Source organism: Stenella coeruleoalba (assembly GCF_951394435.1).
Source record: "Stenella coeruleoalba genome assembly, chromosome: 3".
Lineage (NCBI taxonomy): Eukaryota > Metazoa > Chordata > Mammalia > Artiodactyla > Delphinidae > Stenella > Stenella coeruleoalba.
In genome coordinates this window covers 121,790,908-121,815,284 of record NC_137148.1, presented here as the reverse complement: position 1 = coordinate 121,815,284, position 24,377 = coordinate 121,790,908, and the positions used below count along the sequence as shown (strand labels likewise).

The following is a 24,377-nucleotide window of genomic DNA, read 5'->3' as shown; positions in this document are numbered from 1 at the left end:
GACGTTGAACTGCGATGCAGTTGTGATGTAGGTCCCAGCTGATCCCGTGGGGAACTGTGGCGATGGGATGCTGTTCAGAGTTGTCCCGAATTGTGGGCGGGGGCTGGGCCTTTCTACACTATACCCACCAGCCATGAGATGTGGGCCACCTCTGCAGAGGGGCATGACCTCAGGGAATGCATCTCCCTTTCGCTGAGGGTAGCTGTGTGCCAGTCTATGGTGCTGGCAGAAGGGGGAGGAGTGCCTGAGCCCTGGGGGTATCTCCGTGGTGCGCCCTGCACCCACTACCTCAGATAATGCACATACAGACCTTAGCAGTGAGTCTAACACATTTGTAAGTGTTCAGTGAGCACAGGCGTACCTCGTTTTATCATGCTTTGCTCTAGCACACTTCGCAGATATTGCGCTTTTTACAAGCTCAAGGTTTGTGGCTACCCTGCATCAGGCAAGTCTTTCGGCATTATTTTTCCAGCATCGTCTGCTCACTTTGTGTCTCTGTGTCACATTTTAGTGATTTCAGACTTTTTCGATATCATTATACTCGTTATGGTGATCTGTGATTTTTAATGTCACTGTTGTAGTATTAACTATTACCATGATTATTCCAGCGCTAGCAGTGCCACTCAGTAACTGGGCCACTTTCAGGAAGTTCTTAACATCCCTTGGATGGCTTTCTTAGATTTAAAATGGAAGATTCACAGTTCTGCTCTGCCTGCTTCCCTGAGTAGTTCTGAGCCCATGTGAAGATAATGTATGTGAAATTGCTGAGTGGAATTTTATAAAAATGTAAAGTATGACTACGAGCCTTTTCTGAAAAGAATATATGGCCATGGCTTGGATTCCTCGAAGGGAAAGGTGGTGATAAATGTAAAAGTGCTCGTCCGTGAAATGTGGCATTTTGATTTTTCTTTCTTCTCTCCATAGGGAATTAGAATAATGGAGATGCTGTTAAAGGAACAGTGTGGTGCCCCCTTAGCTGAATAAAGAATCATCAGTGAGTACCAAAAGCAAAATCAGAATTATTTACTCAAGCCATGTCTTCATGCTTATAAGCCTGAGTATTATGCATCAGCCTCCCTGGGCTCTTCATGCTGTACGTTTCCCCGTTATATGCGTGGGATACTGCCTCACAGGTTTTTGTTATCCGTTCTGTACCTTTATTTACTTGGTTCTTTGATTTTCAAAGCAGTTTTGTACTACGTTCTGTGTTACAACTGCACTCAAATTGTTTAAACTGTTTAACACAATCCACCATGATTAGCACCCTCAAGGTGGCATAGGTTTGTAGAGACTGCAGTTCAGAATTAACTGAAGCTTAATTTTATTGTCCTGAGAACAGTGAAAGGAGGGGTTTAAAATTGTATTTGGAGCAGCTTTAAACTGCTTCAACTGTTTAAAAGAAAACAAGACAGGGGCATGTTGATTGGCCAGTGAAATACAGACATTTTACGAGTCATGAATACTCCTCCCGATTTGGGGGCAGGGGTGCTCCCTGAAATGCTATTGAGAAGGATTCCAAGGCCTTGAGAATAACTCTCCAGCTCTGGGTAAGAGTGCTATGATTGATTAGCGATGTCTGCCACGGCACAGGATGAAGAATATAGCACTTGTGCTGTAGCACATGGCACTTTTAGGGCAAGTGATGTAGGGTTAACAGATAAGCAGGGGGATTTTGGAATGACTTCCTTTTTTTATTCCTTAAGTTTTTATTGTCTGCCTCAAGGACAATGGTCTTCATGGTGGAAAGGGCAGAACAGAATTATCTGAGAGACTCAAAGCCTAAAATAAATTTGTATAGTGGATTTGCATCTTACAAGATTGATTGGACTTTGATTTTTAACGTCTGAGAGAAGGTAAAACCTTTGAGTAGAGCACACATTGTTGTGGGTAGTTCAGAATTACCTCAAATTTCCTTATGTTGACTTAAAACTAGAGTATACATGGTTTTGTGTAAGCAACTTGGTCTCTAATTTTGATATACAATAAAGTTTGAGAACAGTTAACCAAAGAGGAAGCACAAGGAATATTTGTGTACGAGGACCTCAGCGTTCAAAGCATGCTGGCCAGGCCTGTGAACGAGAATTGGAGAATTATAAAGGTTTCTGCTTGTTTGCGGGTTTGACTCCATTCTGATTAATATCAAGCCTCTGTATACATAACACATACTAATACATTTATTTATTATTGGAACGGCTAAGCAAGATAATTTCATTTAGCACAAGCCCAGAACATGGCAGGTGCTCAAAAAATGTTGGCATGGAATCTGAATGTGGCGTGCTCCCACATCTCTGTACGTGGAAAGGCTGTGGAGAAGAACTTGGCCATATCCCCCTGTTTTTCCAGGCTGGCCTCCTGTCAGGCTCACCAAGCGCCACTAGTACTTGTGCACTTGAGCCCAGAGCCCATCTTATCCTGCAGGGTGGGATCTAAAGTCAGCTCCAAGTTAAAAGAGAGGGCGAGGAGACTCCACTTACAAGTGTACATTGGTTTTCAGACTTTAAATTAGTGATTTGGAAACTTTAGTGAATATCAGAATCATCTGGAGAATTTGGTAAACACAGCTTGGTGAGTCCCACTCTCAGAATTTCTGATTCATTAGGTCTGCAGGGAGGGGAGCCTGAGAATTTGTGCTTCTAGCCAGTTCCCAGGTGATGTTGGTGAGGCTGATCCATGGAACACACTTTGAGAACGATCGCTTTAAATAAGTTCTTATCTCTGAGTTTGAGACAGATGAAACGCAAGCCCCGCGAAAGCTAATAGCTGGGGTTTTGAAAGTGTTGTCACGTATTCCATCGACTTTAGATTAATCAGAGGAGGAATGATTTTCTTTGTGGGGCCTTTCCCTGATTTTAGCATCTCTGCTTCTGCTTGTTTGCCCTTTTTTCTTTTTTTCTTCCCCCTGCTTGAATGTTGACAGGCTCCACAGTGGAGCAAAGATGACTGAAAAGAAAAGAGTTGAGATTCAACAACAACTCGTATTTGAAATTATCAACTTGTGTTTGTGATTTAAAGTGTTGCTAATGGGAAAGAGGAAACTAAACAAGTATTACCTCCTGTCTTAAATGACCCATGGTTTTGTTTTTTTGTTTTGCTTTTACTGTGGTGGAGAGCTAAGTCATGAACTCAGGGCTTTGTATTTCCTTTTTTTTTAAATTTTAATTTATTGTATTTTATTTATTTTTGGCTGTGTTGGGTCTTCGTTGCTGTGCATGGGCCTTCTCTAGTTGAGGCAAGTGGGCTCTACTTCGGTTGCAGTGCCGGGCTTCTCATTGCCATTGCTGTCGCTTCTCTTGTTGTGGAGCACGGGCTCTAGGTGCACAGACTTCCATAGTTGAGGCACATAGGCTCAGTAGTTGTGGCACATGGGCTTAGTTGCTCCACAGCATGTGGGGTCTTCCTGGACCAGGTATCGAACCTGTGTCCCCTGCATTGGCAAGCGGATTCTTAACCACTGTGCCACCCTGTATTGTTTCTAAAAAGCACCCAATTCCTCCTCGCTGAAGTGAAATAGTTGAGGTCTGGATAACTATTAGTTTAGTGCAGGACAGGTGCATTTAATGCAACAGAGTTCCCGAAGGATTTACATAGTTGGAACTGTCATAATTTATGACCAGTTTTCTCAGGAGCAAACATGAAGTAAGAGGTGTATACTCTTACCACTTGGATCTATAATTACTGCAAATTAGGGGCTATTGCTGAGACTTTAAGCTTTTTTCAAAATCAGCTTCATTTAGGTATCATCTGTGCACAGGTAAAATGACTGATTTCAATGTAGGATTTGGTAAGTTTTGACACATATGTACAGTTATGTAAGCATCACGAAAAACATGATATGGAGCATTTTGAGGCATTGCTGTTGCTGCAGTGCTGTTGCCAGCTTATTACTTTTAGCTCATTTTCTTGACTGACTTTACAAAGTTTGGCAAGTTTGAAATACACCTGTTTTAATGGAACTTTTTATTTTCTCAAAATTATATCTACTGGAAGTGGGAGAATGTTTGTAGATGGGGGAACTACCTTTTATGAGCAGTAAAATGCTACGTTAAAAGAAAAGGCTGGGGGGGGATTAGCTCCATAGCTGTAGAGCAGAGGTCAGCCAACTGTAACCTGGGGGCCAAATCTAGCCTGTGGCCTCCATTTGTAAATAAAGTTTTATTATAAAACACCTATGTTCCTGGCTATGTTCCAGCTACAACAGAAAAGTGAAGAACTGTGACAGAGATCTTACAGCTTACAAAGCCTAAAATATTTACTGTCTGGTCCTTTAAGAAAAAGTTGTCTCTCCCTGGGATTAGAGTTTGCCTAAATTAACATCAGGTGGCCTCGTGGTGGTGGTTTGGCCTTTTTTTAATGTAGCATTTGATCACATCTTACCTCTATTCCAAAGTTAATAGTGCAAGAGTTTATTTTTTCTGCATTAGCGCCAACATAACCACTTGGATGGTATTATTTTAAGGCATAAAAAAGCATTAAAATAATCACAACAAGGAAGTTAAGATACCAGCAATAGTGATCATTAAAATTGCTTCATAAAGTTCCAATGCATGTGCATGAATGGGGTAGGAATATAGGCATTTTGTTTAGCAGATAAGATAGCACTGGGATGTGGCAATAGCGTAGGTGCCGTATACAGTGTACTCAAATTTTGAGCTTTGGAATTTTGCAGTTCTTAATGTTTTAAAAAAACATCTTAATGTTTTAAAAAAACGGGCCTGCACACGTGTGCCTAAGGAGACATTATTTAATATTTTTATATTCTACCACATTTCAAATTTGCATACTTTAAAGTCACATAGAACGTGACCACATTGTGTAGGGCACCTCACACTAAAGATGCTCCCTAGATCTCTCTGGCCTGTATATCTGAGTGGGCGTTTGACAGTTAAAAAGCTTAGAAAGTGATTTTGTCCTGAGCCAAAATGGAGGTGCATAAATCTCACTAATCAGTGGGCTTGGGGTGTTGCTGCTGACACATCCATCTGATAGATTTTTGAGTTCCTGTCATTTTTGAAGAAAACAAGTAGCTCTGACATCTGTTTGTTCTTGCTGCTGGCAGTTGGGAGACCGGGCTTGGTGAGGTTCGAAAACACAGTAGAGTTCTTTCACATCGGAATGAGTAAGACCTTAATTTTAGCTAGATCTTAACTCCCCTTTGAACCAGCTCCTCTGGGCAGTTGGTAGTTTATTAATAAAATGAGGTGCTTGCTTCGTTTGAAGATCATTAGGAGGCGGAAATGCAATTTCTTCAAGAATTATCCGTAGTGATAGAATTCAAGTGACTCTTAAGAGTTGCTTCAGAAAAGAGGGCAAATAAGTATTGATTGTTGAGACATGTTTATTAGGTGATAAAGCCTGTTTGCTTTCTCTTGCAGGGAAGCTGTGTTGTGTCTACTTTTGCTCGAGAATCTTTTCTCGGACACAACACATCCAAAGACACAGTTTTCGAAATACAGGTATAAGAATGCGGTGTTGGCAGCTTACAGAAGAGGAAACCTTTCTGCCGGGATATGACATGATGCACTCCCCCTGGGAGCCGACCTCAGATAGCGGCTCTCGTGGAGCTGAGACCTTCTGGCTGATTCTTATGGCACAATCTCGACGGTTTTACAAATAAAGGAAAAATCCCATAGAAGGTGATGTCTGCCCTTCTTCAGGATGTCCTGCTGAGTGCCTGGTGGCGGTGTTGGGGCAGCCAAGGATGGGCCAGAGGCATGGAAAATGCTGCTTTTGCCTGTTTGTTCTCTCCGTCGTTGCTCATAGGATTCATGAGAGGATTCTGGGGCGAATAAAAGACTTAAACCTGATACCTGATTCTTAGGTGGCCTGGAACAGACAGGAATATACCATACCTGTGTTGAAGTTAAGCCACATTCACAGTAATGTTGAAGATTCTCAGAAATCAGGAGCATTTGATTTCTCCCCATCAGTACTACCTGCTGTCAGCTAGCTTTTATAATATAACACATGAACTGTGATTGGTCCTTAAAAGCACCTGGGGAGTGGGGAGACAGGCTCCTTCTAACTCATTCTGGGCTGTGGAGCAGATGATGTGATCTCTCTGTTTTTCATTGGGCAAATGGGGATAATTGGGCACAGGTCTTTCTATTTGTGATGATTAAACAAGGTTGTTTGGTATGCAAAGCACAGGTTTGGGAGTCAGAAGGACTCCGGTTTGCGTCTGAGCAGGGCCACGCAGCAGCTCGGTGATTACGTATGTAATTTAAAATCTTTCTTAAAGATCTTTCCTAGATTCCTTTTTTAGGTTTATAAAATGGGATTATAGAGTTAACCTTATGAGGCTGTTGGAACAATTGGAGATCATGTGATAAAGTGCCTAGCGTGCTACGTGGTACACAGAAGTAAACAGAAGCTATTATTAGTACTTGAAACCATTTTGGAAATATACTTTTCTAATGTAAGGTAATGTAGTAGTATTGTTTGAAAATTAGGTGACGGGAGTTTGCATTCCCCATGATCCGAAGCCAAAATGTAAATGCACGCTACCTAAAAGAAAGCTTGAAGAGGGGCGATAATTTGGAATTCATTGTCTTAAGTTAAAACAAGTTGGGCCATTACTGGAAAGTCCTGGGGAAATTATCTTTTTTAATATTTGAAAAATTTTCCATTTAGTGAATGATGAATTTCAAAGCAATTGTTTTTTTAAATGTATTTTTCTTTATCTTTTTTTAAACTTTAATACAAGCCTGCCACTGTGAGCTCCTCTTATTGCATTTGAGCTGTTTGTGCTGCCTGAGTTTTGTGTCTTAGGATAATTTCCCTTCATTTCCTTAGTGTTTCATTCTTCAGTTGTGTTGGAGGGAAAATGAATGGTAGAAACCAGAACACGCTTTGACCTTTTTCCAGTTTGTAAATGGCAGTTGGTAGGCTTTAGGAATAAGAGCGCATTTACACAAGTAAAAGGTGATGTGAATTATCACAGAGGTGAGAGGCGAGAAATCTGTACTTGGAGGTTGACGTTAGAATAAACGTAATTCTGGGAGTTCCCTGGTGGCCTGATGGTTAGGACTCCAAGCTTTTCACTGCCAGGGTCTGGGTCCAATCCCTGGTTGGGGAACTGAGATCCGGCAAGTCTCCTGGCACAGCCAAAAAAAAAAAGAAAGAATGAATGTAACCCTTCATACTCAACAACTTGCATTCTGTGAAAGCAGTTCTCAACCTTGACTGTCCATTAGAACCACCTGGGAGCTTTCTGCACTCCTGCTGCCTACCTTATTACATCTGGGACTAATATGTCAGAATCTCTGGGGGTGGAACCCAGTCAGCAGTATTTTTTAAAGCTCCCTAGGTGATTCCAATGGCCAGCGAACACTACAGTTCTGGGTGATTTGCAGATATTATCTGATTCCTTTCTTCACATCTCCAAGGTAGGAAAGTATCTTTGGAGTAAGAATTATTGTTAGAGTGAAGCACAGAGAGGCTGATTTTTTGCCTTAATTCCTTGAAGCTGACGTGGCCAGTGCAAATGCCTGCAGGGGTCTGGCAGGTGATGTGATGTGTGCAGCAGGCTGGCGGCCAGTGGGGAGACCCCAGGAGTACCGTGGCTGTGGTGAAAGGTGGGCAGCTGCTGCCCGGCTCCAGCACAGTGTTGCCAAGTGGCTGGTTTTTCTAGTTCTTCCAATTTCCAATTTTCCAGGAAAAGATAGTATTAAAAAAAAGAAAGAAATCACCCAATTTTTATGTGTTGGCAACGAATTCAGGATTGTTTAAAACATTGTGCTTGCCAAACAAAACATGTTTGCCAGTAGTTTCCAGCCTTTGCTTCAAGAGTGTTAAGGACCAGCTTAAACATCTCAGCCAACTTTTAAGAGATTTGCGTTTCCCTATTCTGGTTGTAAGCTGCTTTCTGCCTCTCCTCCAAGACTGCTTTTACATGTATTTTCCTCCCCATTCCCAAGCAATCCTCTGAACTTGCATCAGACACTTATCCTCAGTTTCCACCCCCCACCCCCGCGGGCATCCATTACTTCAGGTTTCACATATATGGCTTAGAAATCGTATGCTCCTTTTAAAATTAGTTAGGGCTTGTTAAACTTTATTTTTATTATGTGTCAGAATCTTCTTCCTGTGATAAAACATTTAGAAGTCCACATGTAATTTGATTATCTGTAAAATGTCAAAACCGGGAGTATAGCCTTACTGGGTGCGTTAGGAACAAGGGTGGGAAGGGTTAATTCAGAGATCTGACCAGTCTCCTCCTGACTGGGTTGCTGAACCTACACACGGAAGGTGCAGATGTATTACAGTGATTCCCAGGCTTCTACTTGTACCAGAAATCCTTGGGTAGGTGGGCTCAACTGCAGGTTCCCAGGGCCTCCCCCAGAGATTCTGATTTATGGAATTTCATTTGGGACTCGGGGATCTGCATTTTAAAACGAGTTCACCAGCAGTCTTGGTTGTGCTGTTTCGCAGACCAGATTTTGAGAAACAGTGATTTAGGGGAGGTGTTTGTGGCCTCTGTGTCTTCTATCATTGAAGAAGGGTTTATAGTCAGTTGGGCCTACTGATCAATACAGCTGATCACTCAGGACATAATATAAAGTTCTCATGCACAGAGAAGCTGACTGAGGCTGTCCCTACATGGTTGAGGTGCTTTTTACCATGAACGGGCTTTTATGGTTTCAATCGTGGGAATAAAAAGGTGCTATATTCTTTTGATATAAATGGCTTTGTGTATTTTACAAGCAGTACCTGCGTAGTAATATCCCATTTATCAGACGTCGTGGGTGCATGGTATAGCTGACTCAAGGTTATTCTTTTAAGTGTCACATCTTTTTTGCTCTATTTCTGCCATTTACACGGAGCTCTTTTTTTTTTCACATCTTCATTGGAGCATAAATGCTTTACAATGTTGTGTTAGTTTCTGCTGTACAACAAAGTGAATCAGCTCTACGTATTATATATCCCCATATTGCCTCCCTCTTGAGCCTCCTCCTAATTTAGTATACATTTCCCTGCTTTTGCAAACAGAATCTACTGAAGATAATGAAATCATTTCAGAGTCATCATTTATGTTTTGAATTCTTTCAGGTCCTATTTAGGTTTGTTAAAGCCCCTCCACTGAATGGCTCTGCTCTTTGAGTTTTGCCATGGTTTTCATAGTTTCTTCTTTTCCGTCACTGTTCCCTGTCGTGTCTCTCTTCCTTCACTCTGCCTGTCTCTAGGAACTTTGCTCTCCTTTACTATATGGAGTTGGGAATTGCTGTAATTGCATACTGTATGTCAAGTAACAGTAAACAGGAGCTGAGTCAGTCTTTGGGAGGCTTTTTTCAGCAGTGAAATGGAGGAACGTTGCTGCATTGACTTGGTGACATTATTTTAGTGGCTCTGCTACTTCCTCTAACTTACTTCCTCATCCTCGACTGCAGTTGTCTGATCTGTGACCTCAAGATAACCGAGATATTGCTACAAATGATTTACTTAGATCTGTAAGCTGTTGTCTCCCCAGCTGTGTTAGTGTTTTTATATGTCCAGTTTTATAATGTGAAACGTAAGTAGATTACAAGTGAACATTTCTGTGCCAAGTTTCTGTGCAGGATAAAGTGTTTTTGATGCAGTGTTACTGTGATCTAGAGCTATAAATCAGTTGTATACCTGTGAAATTCAATCCTGCCGTCCTTCTGAAATAAAGGTGTCACAACTAATATTTATGTGTGAATTTTAATTTCTTGAGGGTATCACATCGCCTGGCAGAGCTTGTGTTTATCATTTGTAGTAGTGATTCTAGTCCTTTCAGCAGCCCCAGATAAGAGTGTTACACCAGCCAGATGATGTTAGCTCCCCACTTCCCCCAAGTTGAGCCGTTAACGTTTCTCCCAGAATTAAGCAGAAGCTGCTGTTACTGGGTGACAGAATGGGCCATGTGCTAATGGAGCAAAGGACCAGGATATGCGGAGCAAGAAGAAATGAAGCACAAACAGTGGTGTGAAGTCATGGGGTCCCAAAGGGGGAGGGAGAGACAGGGCAACTGCTTGTTGACCTGCTTGTGAGGCTCAGCTATACCTTCTGTACTTGGTTTCCGTGAGATTTGCCTTTATCCTTTTATTTGTCCGCCTTTTACTTGAATGTATGCGAGTGGATTTCTGTGCCTGGTTTCCAGAGTGCCTTGTCCAAGCCCTGTTGATGCCTTTCTTTTGTTAGAGCCTGAGGGCCTGTAGGGGTAGAGTCCTTGGTTCATCCAGCACTTACTGAGTACCTGCTGCATGCAAGAGAAAGGCAGGATTTGTCTTCTCTTTTGACTTGATCCAGTGGGTTTCCAGGAGGCTTGCACCTTCATTGTACTGACAGAGGGCAGTAATGGGCACCAATTGATGGTAAGATCAGACACATTTACCTCTTGGGTAAATCACACCATGATTGCTTAAAGGATGCAGAAAATAGCACAGGAGGCATAGCATAATGGAGAGCTTAGCACAAAATGTATAGCTTGATGGCCCCAGAGCCTCACCAGCAGATTGCACGGTTGTGTAATCATGTCTGAATTAGTGGGGGGCACCTCATCCCTTTTTGGAAGATAACGGGTTCTCTCCAGCCTCAGCCTTATATACGGAAAGGTGGAGCTGCCCTCCATGAGACCGCCTTCTCATCTGAGCCACACACAGTGCACAATGACTGCAGGGTGCAGGATTTTCTGGCATAAAAGTCTTTTACTTTCAGACTGTTCTGTTACAGCCTGATCTGAGGACGTCCCTGAATTCAGGGCTGCAGTATCAGTGTCTTGTTTCCCTGATGTCTGGGTGGTCATGCTAACTAGTTCTGGCTAATCCTGCAGACGCCAGAACCTTAACATGAGCCTTGGAGAGACGGAGGCAGATAGAGGGGTAGAGTCCTAAGAATGACAAACCCAGTGTGGTGAGGACTCGGAATAAAAATTAACTTACAGAAACAATTGACAGAAATTTAAAATGCAGTATTTAATTTTTAACATGCAGTATTTCTTACATTCCTCGACTGCCAATAGGAACCCCCTGAGGAGCTTCAAAAATACTGATGCTTGGATCCCACCCCCTGAGATTCTAGGCTGCAGCCTCTGCATCAGGAATGCATCAAGCTCCCCAGGTGATCCTGATGCCATGGCCAGCAATTCTGTCAACTTCAGAAGTAACGTTTGTTCTCCCAAAAGGGGTTATCCTTAAGCTAGCTGGCAGGAGTTTACAGTATGAGAACTCTTTTTTTCTAATGTTTTGCCTCTAGTCCTTAAGAAAAATATAATTCACTGTCTAAGAAAAAGGTGCTCCACTGTCTCTTAAATGCTAATAGAAGAAAAGAGAGCCTAAAAATATTTCACCATGCTCAGCCTCCTTTGTTATGATCAAAAGTTTGGGTTGTATTTGGTGGAACAGAATCCCGTGCAGAAAAAGGATTCCATAATAACTCAAGACCCTTATTTGTCTGAAAGGGTTAAACTGAGTAACTGTACTTCCAGACCTTAAGATGTAGTGCTCTGAGCTATGGACAGCCGTGCTGTGCAGGAGGTAACGGGGAGAAAATAGCAGCCCCCATCCTGCTAAATTCAACTTCATGGAGCTCTTCTGCGGCATTCTCAGAGAAGGTTAGAGCCATTTTGTGCCTGCCATCTGTTAGGCTGCTGGTGGAATCATTACTTCGTTGTGTAGGTGCCAGGATGAGCATTTAGATACGATGACAAAGGAAAATGCTAACTGTTCAGTTGTATGTTTTTGTTTTCCTATTTTGAGTTTAGGTGTCTTCTTAAATTCAGAAGTCCTTAAATTGTTCAAACTTTGAAATCATCCCATTGCCAGTTTCTTTAGAAGTTTAGGGGAAATTATTTTCTGGGCTGAAGCTCCTCTGTTATTTGTGTTTGTTTAAGGATGTAGTCGTTAGTGTAGTCAAAACCAAAGTCATTCTTGTCAGTCAGTCCAAAAAAAATTCCCCTGGTCCTCAGGACAAGAGGTTTACAAAAGTAGCCAGAAATATTTTAATGAATGAATTACCCCCACGTAACATTATTGTAAATGGGAACAGAATTTGGGGCAAGGAGGGAGAGAAATGTACAAGGTCATACCTGTCACTCATTAGGGTGACTACCAGGAAACCTTTACTGTCTGAAAGTTTCTTTCCCAAGTGACATTTCAGAGTTGGGGGATATAGCATGGAAGTTTAGAGCCTTAATTCATGTCTTAAAAAAAAATATATCTGAACATATCCATAGGTACAGCGGAAAAAAGTTCAGTACAGTTCTTCTGGTATCTTGATGATTGGATTTAAAGCCTTTGGAAAACTTGGAGTCACATCTGAGGCACTAGATGGCTATGATTTTTAATTACAGTTTTAAATTGGATTAAACTATGCCTCAGAATACAATTAGAATGATTGTATGGGAAGTAGTATGGGAAGTAGTCTTTTTGTCTGTGTGAAGTTAGAGCTAGCATTATAACTTGTTTCCTTAGGTGTTAATCGTTCTGTCAAGTGTTATGAGTCCATTTCCTCCTGGAAAAATAAATGCTAACAATGTTTTTGGGCCTTATCAAAGGCAGAGATTTTGCAGAGAAGAATTGGGGAATAGCAAAGTGCTAGCCAGGCATTTATTTCCCTCGATCTGCCTCTGAAACCTCTTCCTGGGGTATCACCTGCTATAATCAAAGCAGGGTATGTAGTTGTAGCGGGAATGTATGGCTGTCTATGTGAGGGAGGTGTGAAGCCACAAGATAGATGGGCAAAATGTTCCTCTTAGAACATTTTTCTCAAAGATTTGTGGGGAAAACATTTTTATTAAAACAAATGTATAACTTCGTAGAGGGTAAGATTGGAATGGATTCTTAATTTTTATTTATTTATTTATTTTTTGTGCAGTATGCGGGCCTCTCACTGCTGTGGCCTCTCCCGTTGCGGAGCACAGGCTCCGGACGCGCAGGCTCAGCGGCCATGGCTCACGGGCCCAGCCGCTCCGCGGCATGTGGGATCTTCCCGGACCAGGGCACGAACCCGTGTCCCCTGCATCGGCAGGCGGACTCTCAACCACTGCGCCACCAGGGAAGCCCGGGATTCTTAATTTTTAAAAAAGGAGACGTAGAAGACATTTTGCTTGGGACGCTGCTTAGAAAGCTGCATTGTACGCATCAGATGTTATATTAGGTTGAATATAATGGAAATACCAAAGGATAATAATTACTTATGCTCAGCCTGATAGAAGCACTTGCAATTAGTACATCCTCAAACACTGCAGGGCCTTGTTCTGCTGGACAGAGGTCCCTCTTTGGAAAAGTTGGAGAAACCCTGATGTAGGCCACCTCCAATCCCTGGAACTCCCAGAATTCCCATGCCCCTCGGAGTTGGTCTTCCCTCCCAGCAGCATGGCCTTTGTCTGCCAGTGTCTTGTAATATAAAATGGGTAAACCTTGCCTTCAGGGGCATCACAGATTATTTTGAGGGCTGAGTTAATGTCTCTTAGTTGTTGAGAAAGAAGAACATAAGTAGGAAGAGCAATTATTGAATATTAAAATTTAAATTATTTTTCACTATAATTTTTTGGGGGGCAGTTGTATTTCCACTTTTGTTCAGAGAAAACATTAGTCAGGAAAATTTTGTCAATATAATGTTTTTCACATACTGTTTTCTCCTAAACAGAGGCAGTTCAGATGCACCTATAAACCACAGCTTTCTCTAACCAGGCTGTCTGCAGTGTTTAACCCAGGGTGCTAGATAAAATCAATGGGAAGGGGGGTGATTAGTCTTGATGAGGTAAAATAACAAACGCAGGGAAAAATTAATGAAGCAGTGTTTTGATTCTTGTAATTATAGTGGTGTGACTGGCTCTGCTATAGTGAAGCTCTTATCATTTCCAAGAAGAAACCTCTTTTCTGGTTTACAGATATATTTTAACTGTCATGTAGATGGAAATTGTATGGCAGCTGATAGCAGGAATTTTTGTTTACAAAACACATATTTCTATTGAGAATGCCAACTTTGGTATTACCCCAGCTTCTTTGTCGAAATAGCACATCCTGGTCAGATCTGAATTTCCCTTCACAAAAGTGATGTTTGACAATAAATGTGGCATTAGATTAAAATACAAGAAATCTGAGCATGTGATTGGATTCAAACATAGCCCCAAGGTTTAAACTAGAATCCTAGTTATGCTGTGCTAGCTGTGTACATAAACTCTCTGCGCTTCGTTTTCCTCATATGGGGTGGAGTAATAATAGGGACTATTTTATAGGGTTGTTGAAAGGATTAAATGAGTTCCAGACATGTAAAAACAGTTGGAATGGAACCGTGCCTGGCACATAGTAAACACTCAGCAGTCTCTGGAAGAGACTGTGGCGTTAATTCTTTAAACATTTGGTAGAATTCGCCAGTGAAAGTATTCAGGCCTCAGATTTTTGTTTTAGGGAGATTTTTAATTACAAATGTGGTCTGTGTAATAGTTGTAGAGCTATTTGAATGTTCTGTTTCATACTGGGTGAGTTGAGGCAGTTTGTGTTTTTCGAGTAATTGCTGTATATTATATAAATTGTCAAATTTATATGTGTAGAGTTGTTCATAGTATTTTCGTATTATCTTTTTGATGTCTGCCTGGTCTTTAATGATAAGCTCTATTTGTCAATTTTATCAGTCTTTTCAAAGAACCAGCTCTTTCTTTCATTGATTTTTCTCTGTTGCTTTCCTGGTGTATTTTATGGACTTCTGCTCTTTAGTATTTCTGTCTCCTGCTTGCTTTGGGTTTATTTTTCTCTTCTTTTATAGGTATTGAGGTGGGAGCTTTAGAGTATTCTTTTGAGACTTTCCCACTTTTCTTATGTGTACATTGAGTGCTATAAATTTCCCTCCTAGCACTGCTTTAACTGTGTTCTACAAATTTTGATATGGTGTATTTTCATTTTCATTCAGTTCAATGTATTTTTAAAAATATCTCTCAAGACTTTCTTTTTGACCCATGGATTATTTAGAAGTGTGTTGTTTAGTCTTCCAATTGGGGATTTTCTAGATGTCTTTTTTTTTTTTTTTTTAACATCTTTATTGGAGTATAATTGCTTTACAATGGTGTGTTAATTTCTGCTTTACAACAAAGCGAATCAGCTATACACATACATATATCCCCATTATCTCCTCCCTCTTGTGTCTCCCTCCCACCTTCCCTATCCCACCCCTCTAGGTGGTCACAGAGTGAGGTAAGTCAAAAATAGATGTCTTTTTTGCAATTCATTTTAATCTGCTTACACTGTGATTGGAGAACACACCCTCTATGATTTCAACTCTTTAAATCTGCTGGGGTTTGTTTTCTGGCCCAGGATGTATAAACTACCTTGGTATATGTTTCATGGGCACTTGAAAAGAATGGATATTCTGTTATTTTGGGGGGAAGTGTTTTGCAAATGTTGATTAGCTCCTCTTGGTTAATGGTGTTGTTGAGTTCTTCTGTATTCTATCTGATGTTCTGTCTAGTTGTACTATCACTTACTGAGAGAAGGGTACTGAGATCTCAAACTGCAGTTGTGGATTTGTCTGTTCCTTCTTTTATGTCTATAGATTTTTGCTTTACATATTTTGTAGCTCTGTTGTTTGGTACGTAACACGTTTAGGGTTGCTATGTCTTCTTTTTGGATTAACCTTTTTATCATTTTATAATGTTGCTCTCTGTCATTGATAATTTTCTTTGCCCTGAAGTTTCCTTTAGCTAGAGTACCTTTAATAGGAGTGCCTATATTTCTTTTTATTAACATTACATTTTAAGTGCATTTCTTATAAATTGCATACAGTTGAGTCATGTTTTTTAATCTGCTTTGCCAATCTCTGACTTTTAATTGGTGACTTAGATAATTTGCATTTAATGTAATTATTGATTTATTAGGGCTTAAGTCTTCCTTTTCAAAAAAAAACTTTGTTCTTTTAGAGTGGCGGCCTTCCTTGGGGTTATTCAGACACATTTTAGAAATCGTGTTTGGTTTATCAATACAGTGTTCTTGAGTGAATCTCTTTGTATAGCCTTTTCTTCTAGTGATTGCTAGGCTGCCCCTTTCCTGGTCCTCTGCCTAGAGAGAGAAGGCTTTTATTGTTTTTGTTTGTTGTTTTTGTTTTTGTCTGTGCCTCTTGGCATTTCCAGGTTGCTGGCTTCTCTAGCACTCAGTCTGAAATATGAGTGTCACGGAGAGAATTCAGAAAACTCATTGCAGTGTTGTCATTTGGGTTTCAAGTTTCCTGGTTGGTTTGCATTCTTTACTTCATTTTTTCATAGCATTCTGTTTTTGTATGTCATGTTCAGGGTTTTTTTTTTTTTATTTGGGGTATAGTTGCTTTACAATGTTGTATTAATTTCTGCTGTACGATGATGTGAATCAGCTATATGTATACATATATCCCCTCCCCTTTGGACCTCCATCCCCACCCCCATCCCACCCATGTAGGTCACCACAGAGCACCGAGCTGAGCTCCCTGTGCTATACAGCAGGTTCCCGCTAGCTCTCTGTTTTACACATGGTAGTGTATATATGTCAATTCCAATCTCCCAATTCATCCCCCCACCGTGTCCACACATCCGTTCTTTACCTCTGTGTCTCTATTCCTGCCCTGCAAATAGGTTCATTTGTACCATTTTTCTAGATTCCACATATATGCATTAATATGCAATATTTGTTTTTCTCTTTCTGACTTACTTCACTCTGTATGACAGACTCTAGGTTGATCCACGTCTCTACGAATGACCCAATTTTGTTCCTTATTATGGCTGAGTAATACTCCATTGTATATGTGTACCACATCTTCTTTATCCATTCCTCTGTAGTTGGACATTTAGGTTGCTTCCATGTCCTGGTGAATTATTAGAGAAATGCAGATCAAAACTACAATGAGGTATCACCTCATACCAGTCAGAATGGCCATCATCAAAAAATCTAGAAACAATAAATGCTGGAGAGGGCGTGGAGAAAAGGAAACCCTCTTGCACTGTTGGTGGGGCTATAAATTGATACAACCACTAGGGAGAACAGTATGGAGGTTCCTTAAAAAACTAAAAAAAGAACTACCATATGACCCAGCAATCCCACTACTGGGCATATACCCTGAGACAACCATAATTCAAAGACACATGCACCCCAGTGTTCATTGTTCAGGGGTTTAAGTTTACTACTACTCACTTTTTATGAGTCCAAAGTCATTGGGCTCCTTTCTCTACTTCAATCCTACCTGTCTTTCAAGTCTTAGCTGAAGTGTCATTTCTGTGAAACTCCCTTTGAGTCTACGCCCTAGGCTGGGGCTCCATTTCTCTTTCCCATAGCACTCTGCACTTCTTGTTCTAATGACTTTGTTCAGTGTCTGTCTCCTCCATTTGACAGCTCTGAGGGCAGGGATTTGGTCCCATCCTGAATAAATGAGTGACATCATTTGTAAAACGAGGGAGTTGAAATAGATGAACTTGGAGATCCTTCATCTCTCCCTTCTTTTCCTTTTTTCTTCCCCTTTTTCTCTCTTTCTCTCTCTCCTTTTCTCCCACCTCCCCCTTCCAAATAATTTCCAAAATAGAATCATACCTGAAATCTTCTCCTTCTGTGCCTTGCCAACATTAGGTTTTATCATGGAAAACAAAATCAAAATTTTGGGTATGTTAGATGAATAATGACATCTTACTGTGGTTCTATTTTGCACTCATTTGAATACCAGGAAAGTTTATTCATCCTGTCAGCAAATATTGAACATCTACTATGCTCCAAACTCTGTGGAAGAAGGCCCTAGAGGTAGAACAATTCACAAAACAAAGGCCTTGCTCTCATGGAGCTTACAGTTGAGGTTTTCTCATATTATTATTGATCATTTACATATCTTCTGTGAATTACATTTCCACATTAGCTGCTTATCCACCTGCCACCCTCTCTTTTTTTAGTGTTCATTTAACAAATATTTTGCTCAGGAGTATGGGAGTTGTAACGTTAAGACAGTCCATTTCACAATTCACTTAGCATCTATTCTGCCTCACCAGTACATACATTCAAACAAAAATGTTTTTCTCAAAAAACAGGTCTGAGTAGCCCACTTGTCACTATATTGTACACTCGATAAAAACTTTATTTTGAAAAAAAGGCCAAAGTGGTTGTGATTTTTGGCATTTTATTTTTATAACAAATGTGTGGCCTCACTGTGTAGCAGCAGTTAAATACCATACGTTGAAAGAGGGAATTGAGCAGTTGGATTTAATGGAACCATTTTAACAAGGACCAGTTGCAGTGTTAGGTTGTAATTGCAAAGGAACCTGCCTGGACTTTAATTTGTCATCTTGTTTTATTTAAAAATATACTCAATTTGCATTTTCCAGACGCCAGAGGCAGTAATGAAAGGTCCTGGGTGACAAGTCTGTAACATCAGCAAGGTTTTATCTTTTAAATTTATTTCATTTTTAACATCTTTATTGGAGTATAATTCCTTTACATTGTTGTGTTAGTAGCTACTGTATAACAAGGTGAATCAGCTATACGTATACATATATCCCCATATTCCCTCTCTCTTGCATCTCCCTCCCATCCTCCCTGTCCCACCCCTCTAGGTGATCACAAAGCACCGAGCTGATCTCCCTGTGCTATGCAGCTGCTTCCCACTAGCTATCTGTTTTACATTTGGTAGTGTATATATGTCAGTGCCACTCTCTCACTTCCACTCAGCTTACCCTTCCCCCTCCCCGTGTCCTCAAGTCCATTCTGTACATCTACGTCTTTATTCCTGTCCTGCCCCTAGGTTCTTCAGAACAATTTTGTGTGTGTTTTTTTTTTTTAGATTCCTTATATATGTGTTAGCATACGGTATTTGTTTTTCTCTTTCTGACTTACTTCACTCTGTATGACAGACTCTAGGTCCATCCACCTCACTACAAATAACTCAATTTCGTTTCTTCTTATGGCTGAGTAATATTCCATTGTATACATGTGCCACATCTTCTTTATCCATTCATCTGTCGATGGACACTTAGGTTTCTTCCATGTCCTGGCTATTGTAAATAGTGCTGCAATGAACAATGTGGTACCTGACTCTCTTCGAATTATGGTTTTCTCAGGGTATATGCCCAGTAGTGGGATTGCTGGGTCATATGGTAGTTGTATTTTTAGTTTTTTAAGGAACCTCCATACTTTCTCCATAGTGGCTGTATCAATTTACATTCCCACCAACAGTGCAAGAGGGTTCCCTTTTCTCCACAGCCTCTCCAGCATTTATTGTTTCTAGATTTTTTGATGATGGACATTCTGACTGCTGTGAGGTGATACCTCATTGTAGTTTTGATCTGCCTTTTTCTAGTGATTAGTGATGTTGAGCATCCTTTCATGTGTTTGTTGGCAATCTGTATATCTTCTTTGGAGAAATGTCTATTTAGGTCTTCTGCCCATTTTTGGATTGGGTTGTTTGTTTTTTTTTTGATATTGAGCTGCATGAGCTGCTTGTATATTTTGGAGATTAATCCTTTGTCAGTTGCTTCATTTGCAAATATTTTCTCCCATTCTGAGGGTTGTCTTTTGGTCTTGTTTATGGTTTCCTTTGCTGTGCAAAACCTTTAAGTTTCATTAGGTCCCATTTCTTTATTTTTGTTTTTATTTCCATTTCTCTAGGAGGTGGGTCAGAAAGGATCTTGCTGTGATTTATGTCCTAGAGTGTTCTGCCTATGTTTTCCTCTAAGAGTTTTATAGTGTCTGGCCTTATATTTAGGTCTTTAATCCATTTTGGGTTTATTTTTGTGTATGGTGTTAGGGAGTGTTCTAATTTCATTCTTTTACATGTAGCTGTCCAGTTTTCCCAGCACCACTTATTGAAGAGGCTGTCTTTTCTCCACTATATATTCTTGCCTCCTTTATCAAATATAAGGTGGCCATATGTGTGTGGGTTTATCTCTGAGTTTTCTATCCTGTTCCATTGATCTATGTTTCTGTTTTTGTGCCAGTACCATACTGTTGTTATTACTGTAGCTTTGTAAATAGTCTGAAGTCAGGGAGCCTGATTCCTCCAGCTCCTTTTTTCCTTTTCAAGATTGCTTTGGCTATCTTTGTCTTTTGTGTTTCCATGCAAATTGTGAAATGTTTTGTTCTAGTTCTGTGAAAATGCCATTGGTAGTTTGATAGGGCTTGCATTGAATCTGTAGATTGCTTTGGGTATCTACTACATGAATTTTTACTTTTATCTATTATTTTCTTCTTTGTGCTTTATTTTGGTTAACTTTACTGTTCTTTTAAAAAACAATTTTTGAGAGTAAACGTCAGAATATCATGGAGGGCCTCCGTATGTCTGGGTTCCCTCTAAAAAGATATATTTTTAGTTTGCAATAAGCATATAAATCAATTTTTTTCTTCTGATTACTGCTTGAATGTATTCCATAAATTCTAATATGTAGTAGTTTCATTATCATATTTTAGAAATTTTGAAATTTGGAGCTGTATTTCCTCTTTCACTTAATATTTATTTAAGAGAAAAATTTATTGCTTATTTTATTGCATTATAATTAGGGAGTGGGTTTGTAATATTTCTTCTCCATAGGACTTACTGATGCTTTCTTTGTGACCTAAGAGTTGAGTGGTCAATTTTGTAAATGTTCTGTGCTGCTTGAGAGGAAAATATATATTTCATTATCAGGGTTTAATGTTTGCTATGTTTCCATAAGATCTATTTTATTGAGAATGTTGTTTAGGTGTTCTATAGCCCTGTTAACTTTTTGTCTACTTCACCTGTGTTATAATGAAAGTAGTTTGCTGAAGTCTATTATCAGGGTATTTTTGTGTACTTCTACCTGCTTCTCTTGTAGTTTCAGCTCTATGAAGATGATTGCTCAGTTATTTGGTGCATAGACACTTCTGAATATTATAGCTCTATTTTGAATTGCAGCTTTTAGCATTAGTAGTGCCCTTGTTGTCACATTAATATTTTTTTGTTTTGGGCTTGCATCCTACTTTGACTGATATCAGGATTGCAAACACTGCTTTCTTATTGATTTCATTTGCCTGTTGTGCCTGTATCCATCCTTATATGTTTAGCCTTTCAGAATCACTTTTTTTTTTTAGGTGTGGCTCTTGTATACCAAAGGTTCGATATTTCTTTATGAGTCATTTTGGAAATATTTTTCTCTTAAAAAATGAGTTAAGCTAACTCACATTTATTAATATACTTGTTATGTTGGGTCTCTGTCATGTTATTTTAATTATAATTACTATCTCATCTTATTAAATTTTCTCTGTTTCTCTACGTGACGTGTTTGCTTTGGTCTTTAATAACAAAACATTTTTTTAAAAATTAGGATTAGGTATCTGTTGATAAGCTCTGTACTTATACCTTTTTAAATGCCCTTCTCTACTGTTTTCTTAGTTAACCTTTATTATCTGGTGTGTCAGTTTCTAATGTATCCTTTGACTCCTCCCTTTTATCTGTACAACAGATGTTCTCAAAGTGTGGTCTACTGGAGGCCCCTGAAACCCTTTCAGAGGGTCTGTGATGTCAAAACTGTTTTCATAATAATACTAAGACTTTACTTTGCTTTTCCACTCTCACTCTGTCATGAATGCAAATGAACCTTTTCCAGGGGCTACATGATATGTGATGATATTATCCTTTTGATAGCTAATGAAATGTGTGAAACACATATGAAAATTCAGGTGTCTTCTATTAAGCCAGACCTTAAAGGGATTTGCAAAAATGTGAAATGATGCCACTCTTCTAACTATATTTTTTGGGAAAAGTATTGTTTTTCATAAAAATGTTGCTTATGTTTTTGTGTAATAGGCTTATTATTGTTATTTGTAAGTAAATAAATAGCTTCTCAGTTTTAATTTGTAATATGGGATATATTGATACCGATAATTCAATAAATAAAAACTTTATGAGATTTTCAAATTTTACAAGTGCAAGGATTTGGGAGGTCAAATCCCACATTTGTGCAACATCATTGAAATTATTCTCCTTTCATTTTCCCTCTCCGTTCTCTTCTACTTTTTATTTATATCATATTTACTTTGTCAAATATATTTATTTGCATTTTCTCATATGAGGTGTTCCTATACACATGATTGTGTTTTTAAGATATTTATTCTGTTCCATTGGTCTATTTTTCTGCTATTATGGCTTTATTGTGTGTCTTTATATATGGTGGCCAGCTTTTTAATTTTCTGTTTTATAGTTGATTTAGATATGCATTGACCTTTCTTCTTCCATGTAAATTTTAGAGTAAATATGATTTTCTCAAAGATGTTCAAGTTGAAATTTTATTGGGAATTTATAGATTAGTTATGGGAAAATTTACATTTTAAAAATTATTATAATTTCCATTTATTCCGCTCATCTTTGTCCTTTATTGGATTTTAAAATTATTTTCTAGAGAGGTATTGAGATTTGTTGCTTAGCTGAATTCCTAAATATTTAATATGTTTGTTGCTTATTATATTTTCTATTGGCTATTGCTGATGTTGAGAAATACTGTTGATTTTTGTAGGTCAATCATATATCAACAACATGGCTAAGCTCTCTGGTTTTTTTCTAGTAGTTTGTCTTTAGATTATGTTGGTTTTTCTAAGTAGCCAGCCATATATAATCTGTAAGTAATGCTTCCACTACTCACTGTTGCATTTTGAGCATTTTATTTTGTACTTGGGTGAGATAAAAGTAAGAAAATATAGCAGTGTCAGGTTTGTTCTTTGTTGTACATGAGCTTCAATTATTCTTACCTGTACTGTCCAGTGTGATTATTTGAGAGTTGGGGCAGCACCTGTAGGGAGGTGTGTGTGTGTGTGTGTGTGTGTGTGTGTATGTGTGTGTATGTGTATGTAGTATTATGTTAAGATTCATTATGAGTCCAAAAAAGTCATTCTTTGTAACATGGAGAAGAAAATATTCAACCTCTGAAGACCACATATACTGAGGAGGAGAAACATTTCTCTGAAATCCTCTCATTTATATGATACCTGCTGATCTTTTTTTTTTTATTATTAATTTTATTGGACTATAGTTGATTTACAGTGTTGTGTTAGTGTCAGGTATACAGCCTAGTGATTCGATTATATATATACATATATTCATTCTTTTTCAGGTTCTTTTCCCATATATTACTACAGAATATTGAGTAGAGTTCCCTGTGCTGTACAGTAGGTCCTTGTTTGTTATCTGTTTTATATATAGTAGTGTGTGTATGTTAATCTTCAGCTCCTAATTTATCCCTCCCCCACCACATTTGCCCTTTCGTAACCATAGGTTTGTTTTCAAAATCTGAGTCTGTTTCTGTTTTGAAAATAAGTTCATTTATATCACTTTTTAAAAATTAGATTCCACATATGAGTGATATCATATGATATTTGTCTTTCTCTGGCTTACTTCACCTAGTATGATAATCTCCACGTCCATCCATGTTGCTGCAAATGGCTTTATTTCATTCTTTTTTAATGGCTGGTTAATATTCCATTGTATATATGTACCACATCTTCTTTATCCATTCCTCTGTCGATGGACATTTAGGTTGCTTCCATGTCTTGACTATTGTAAATTGTGCTGCAATGAACATTGGGGTGCATGTATCTTTTTGAATTATGTTTTTTTCTAGATATATGCCCAGGAGTTGGATTGCTGGATCATATGTTAGTTCTGTTTTTAGTTTTTTAGATATCTGTTGATCTTAATACCTTGGTGAGTTGACTAACAAAAATCAAACATTGTCTATTTTACTTACTTGATTTGAATTAAAAATTTTTTGTTATTTTTATTGTACAATTTATTATTTTAAACTAAATAAGTAATAAATTAAAACATTTTCATTGTAAATTATTCAAATCGTATTCAAATGATGTAGAACGAGACAGAATAGAAACCCCTCCTTTTATCTTATTTCATATGTCCGCCTGCCCTTCCTTCTATCACTATCAGCAGTTTTTGGGTGCATCTTTCATCCTGTTTCTTTATATTTAAATACATATGCTTATCTATTACACAACTTTTTTCTTCAGCTACTTTTTAAATATATTCTTTATTGAAACCCAATTCACATGCCATAAATTCCACTGTTTTAAAGTGTACAATGTAGTGGTTTTCAGTATTTTCACAAAGTTACATAACCATTGTCACTATTTCCAGATCATTTTTATCACCCCAAAAGAAGCCCCATAGCGGTTAATAGTCACTTGCCATCTCTCTCTTCCTCTAGCCTCGCACAACCACTAATATATTTTCAGTCATTGGATTTGTGTAGTTTGGATACTTCACATAAGTGGAATCAAACAATATGCGATCTTCTTTTACTTAGCTCCATATGACTTTTTAAAATAAGTATTAATGGGATCAATACTTTTAAAATAAGTATTAATGGGATCATATAAGTTGCACATACAGTAAACATATCATTCTGATTCTTTTTTCTCTTAGTATTTCTTCCATATCATCTTATATATTTCCGCGTAATT

The 24,377-nt window shown here is 38.9% G+C and overlaps 1 protein-coding gene across 14 annotated transcripts in view; it reads left to right on the top strand.

Annotated features, from left to right (window-relative positions):
* Nucleotides 1-24,377, top strand: part of PRELID2 (PRELI domain containing 2) — a 764,348-nt gene that overhangs the window by 75,378 nt on the left and 664,593 nt on the right. For 9 of the 14 annotated variants that reach the window (XM_079916212.1, XM_079916216.1, XM_079916215.1 and 6 more), the window contains exon 7: nucleotides 5,373-6,211. The exons of 1 other annotated variant lie outside the window; for it this stretch is intronic. In XM_079916212.1, the coding sequence (XP_079772338.1) occupies nucleotides 5,373-5,459 (87 nt within the window). In that variant the 3' untranslated portion in view covers nucleotides 5,460-6,211. Of the gene's footprint in view, nucleotides 1-924; nucleotides 995-5,372; nucleotides 11,964-24,377 lie in introns of those variants that run through there. 4 more of the 14 variants (XM_079916209.1, XM_079916205.1, XM_079916206.1 and 1 more) reach the window with 3 other exon arrangements.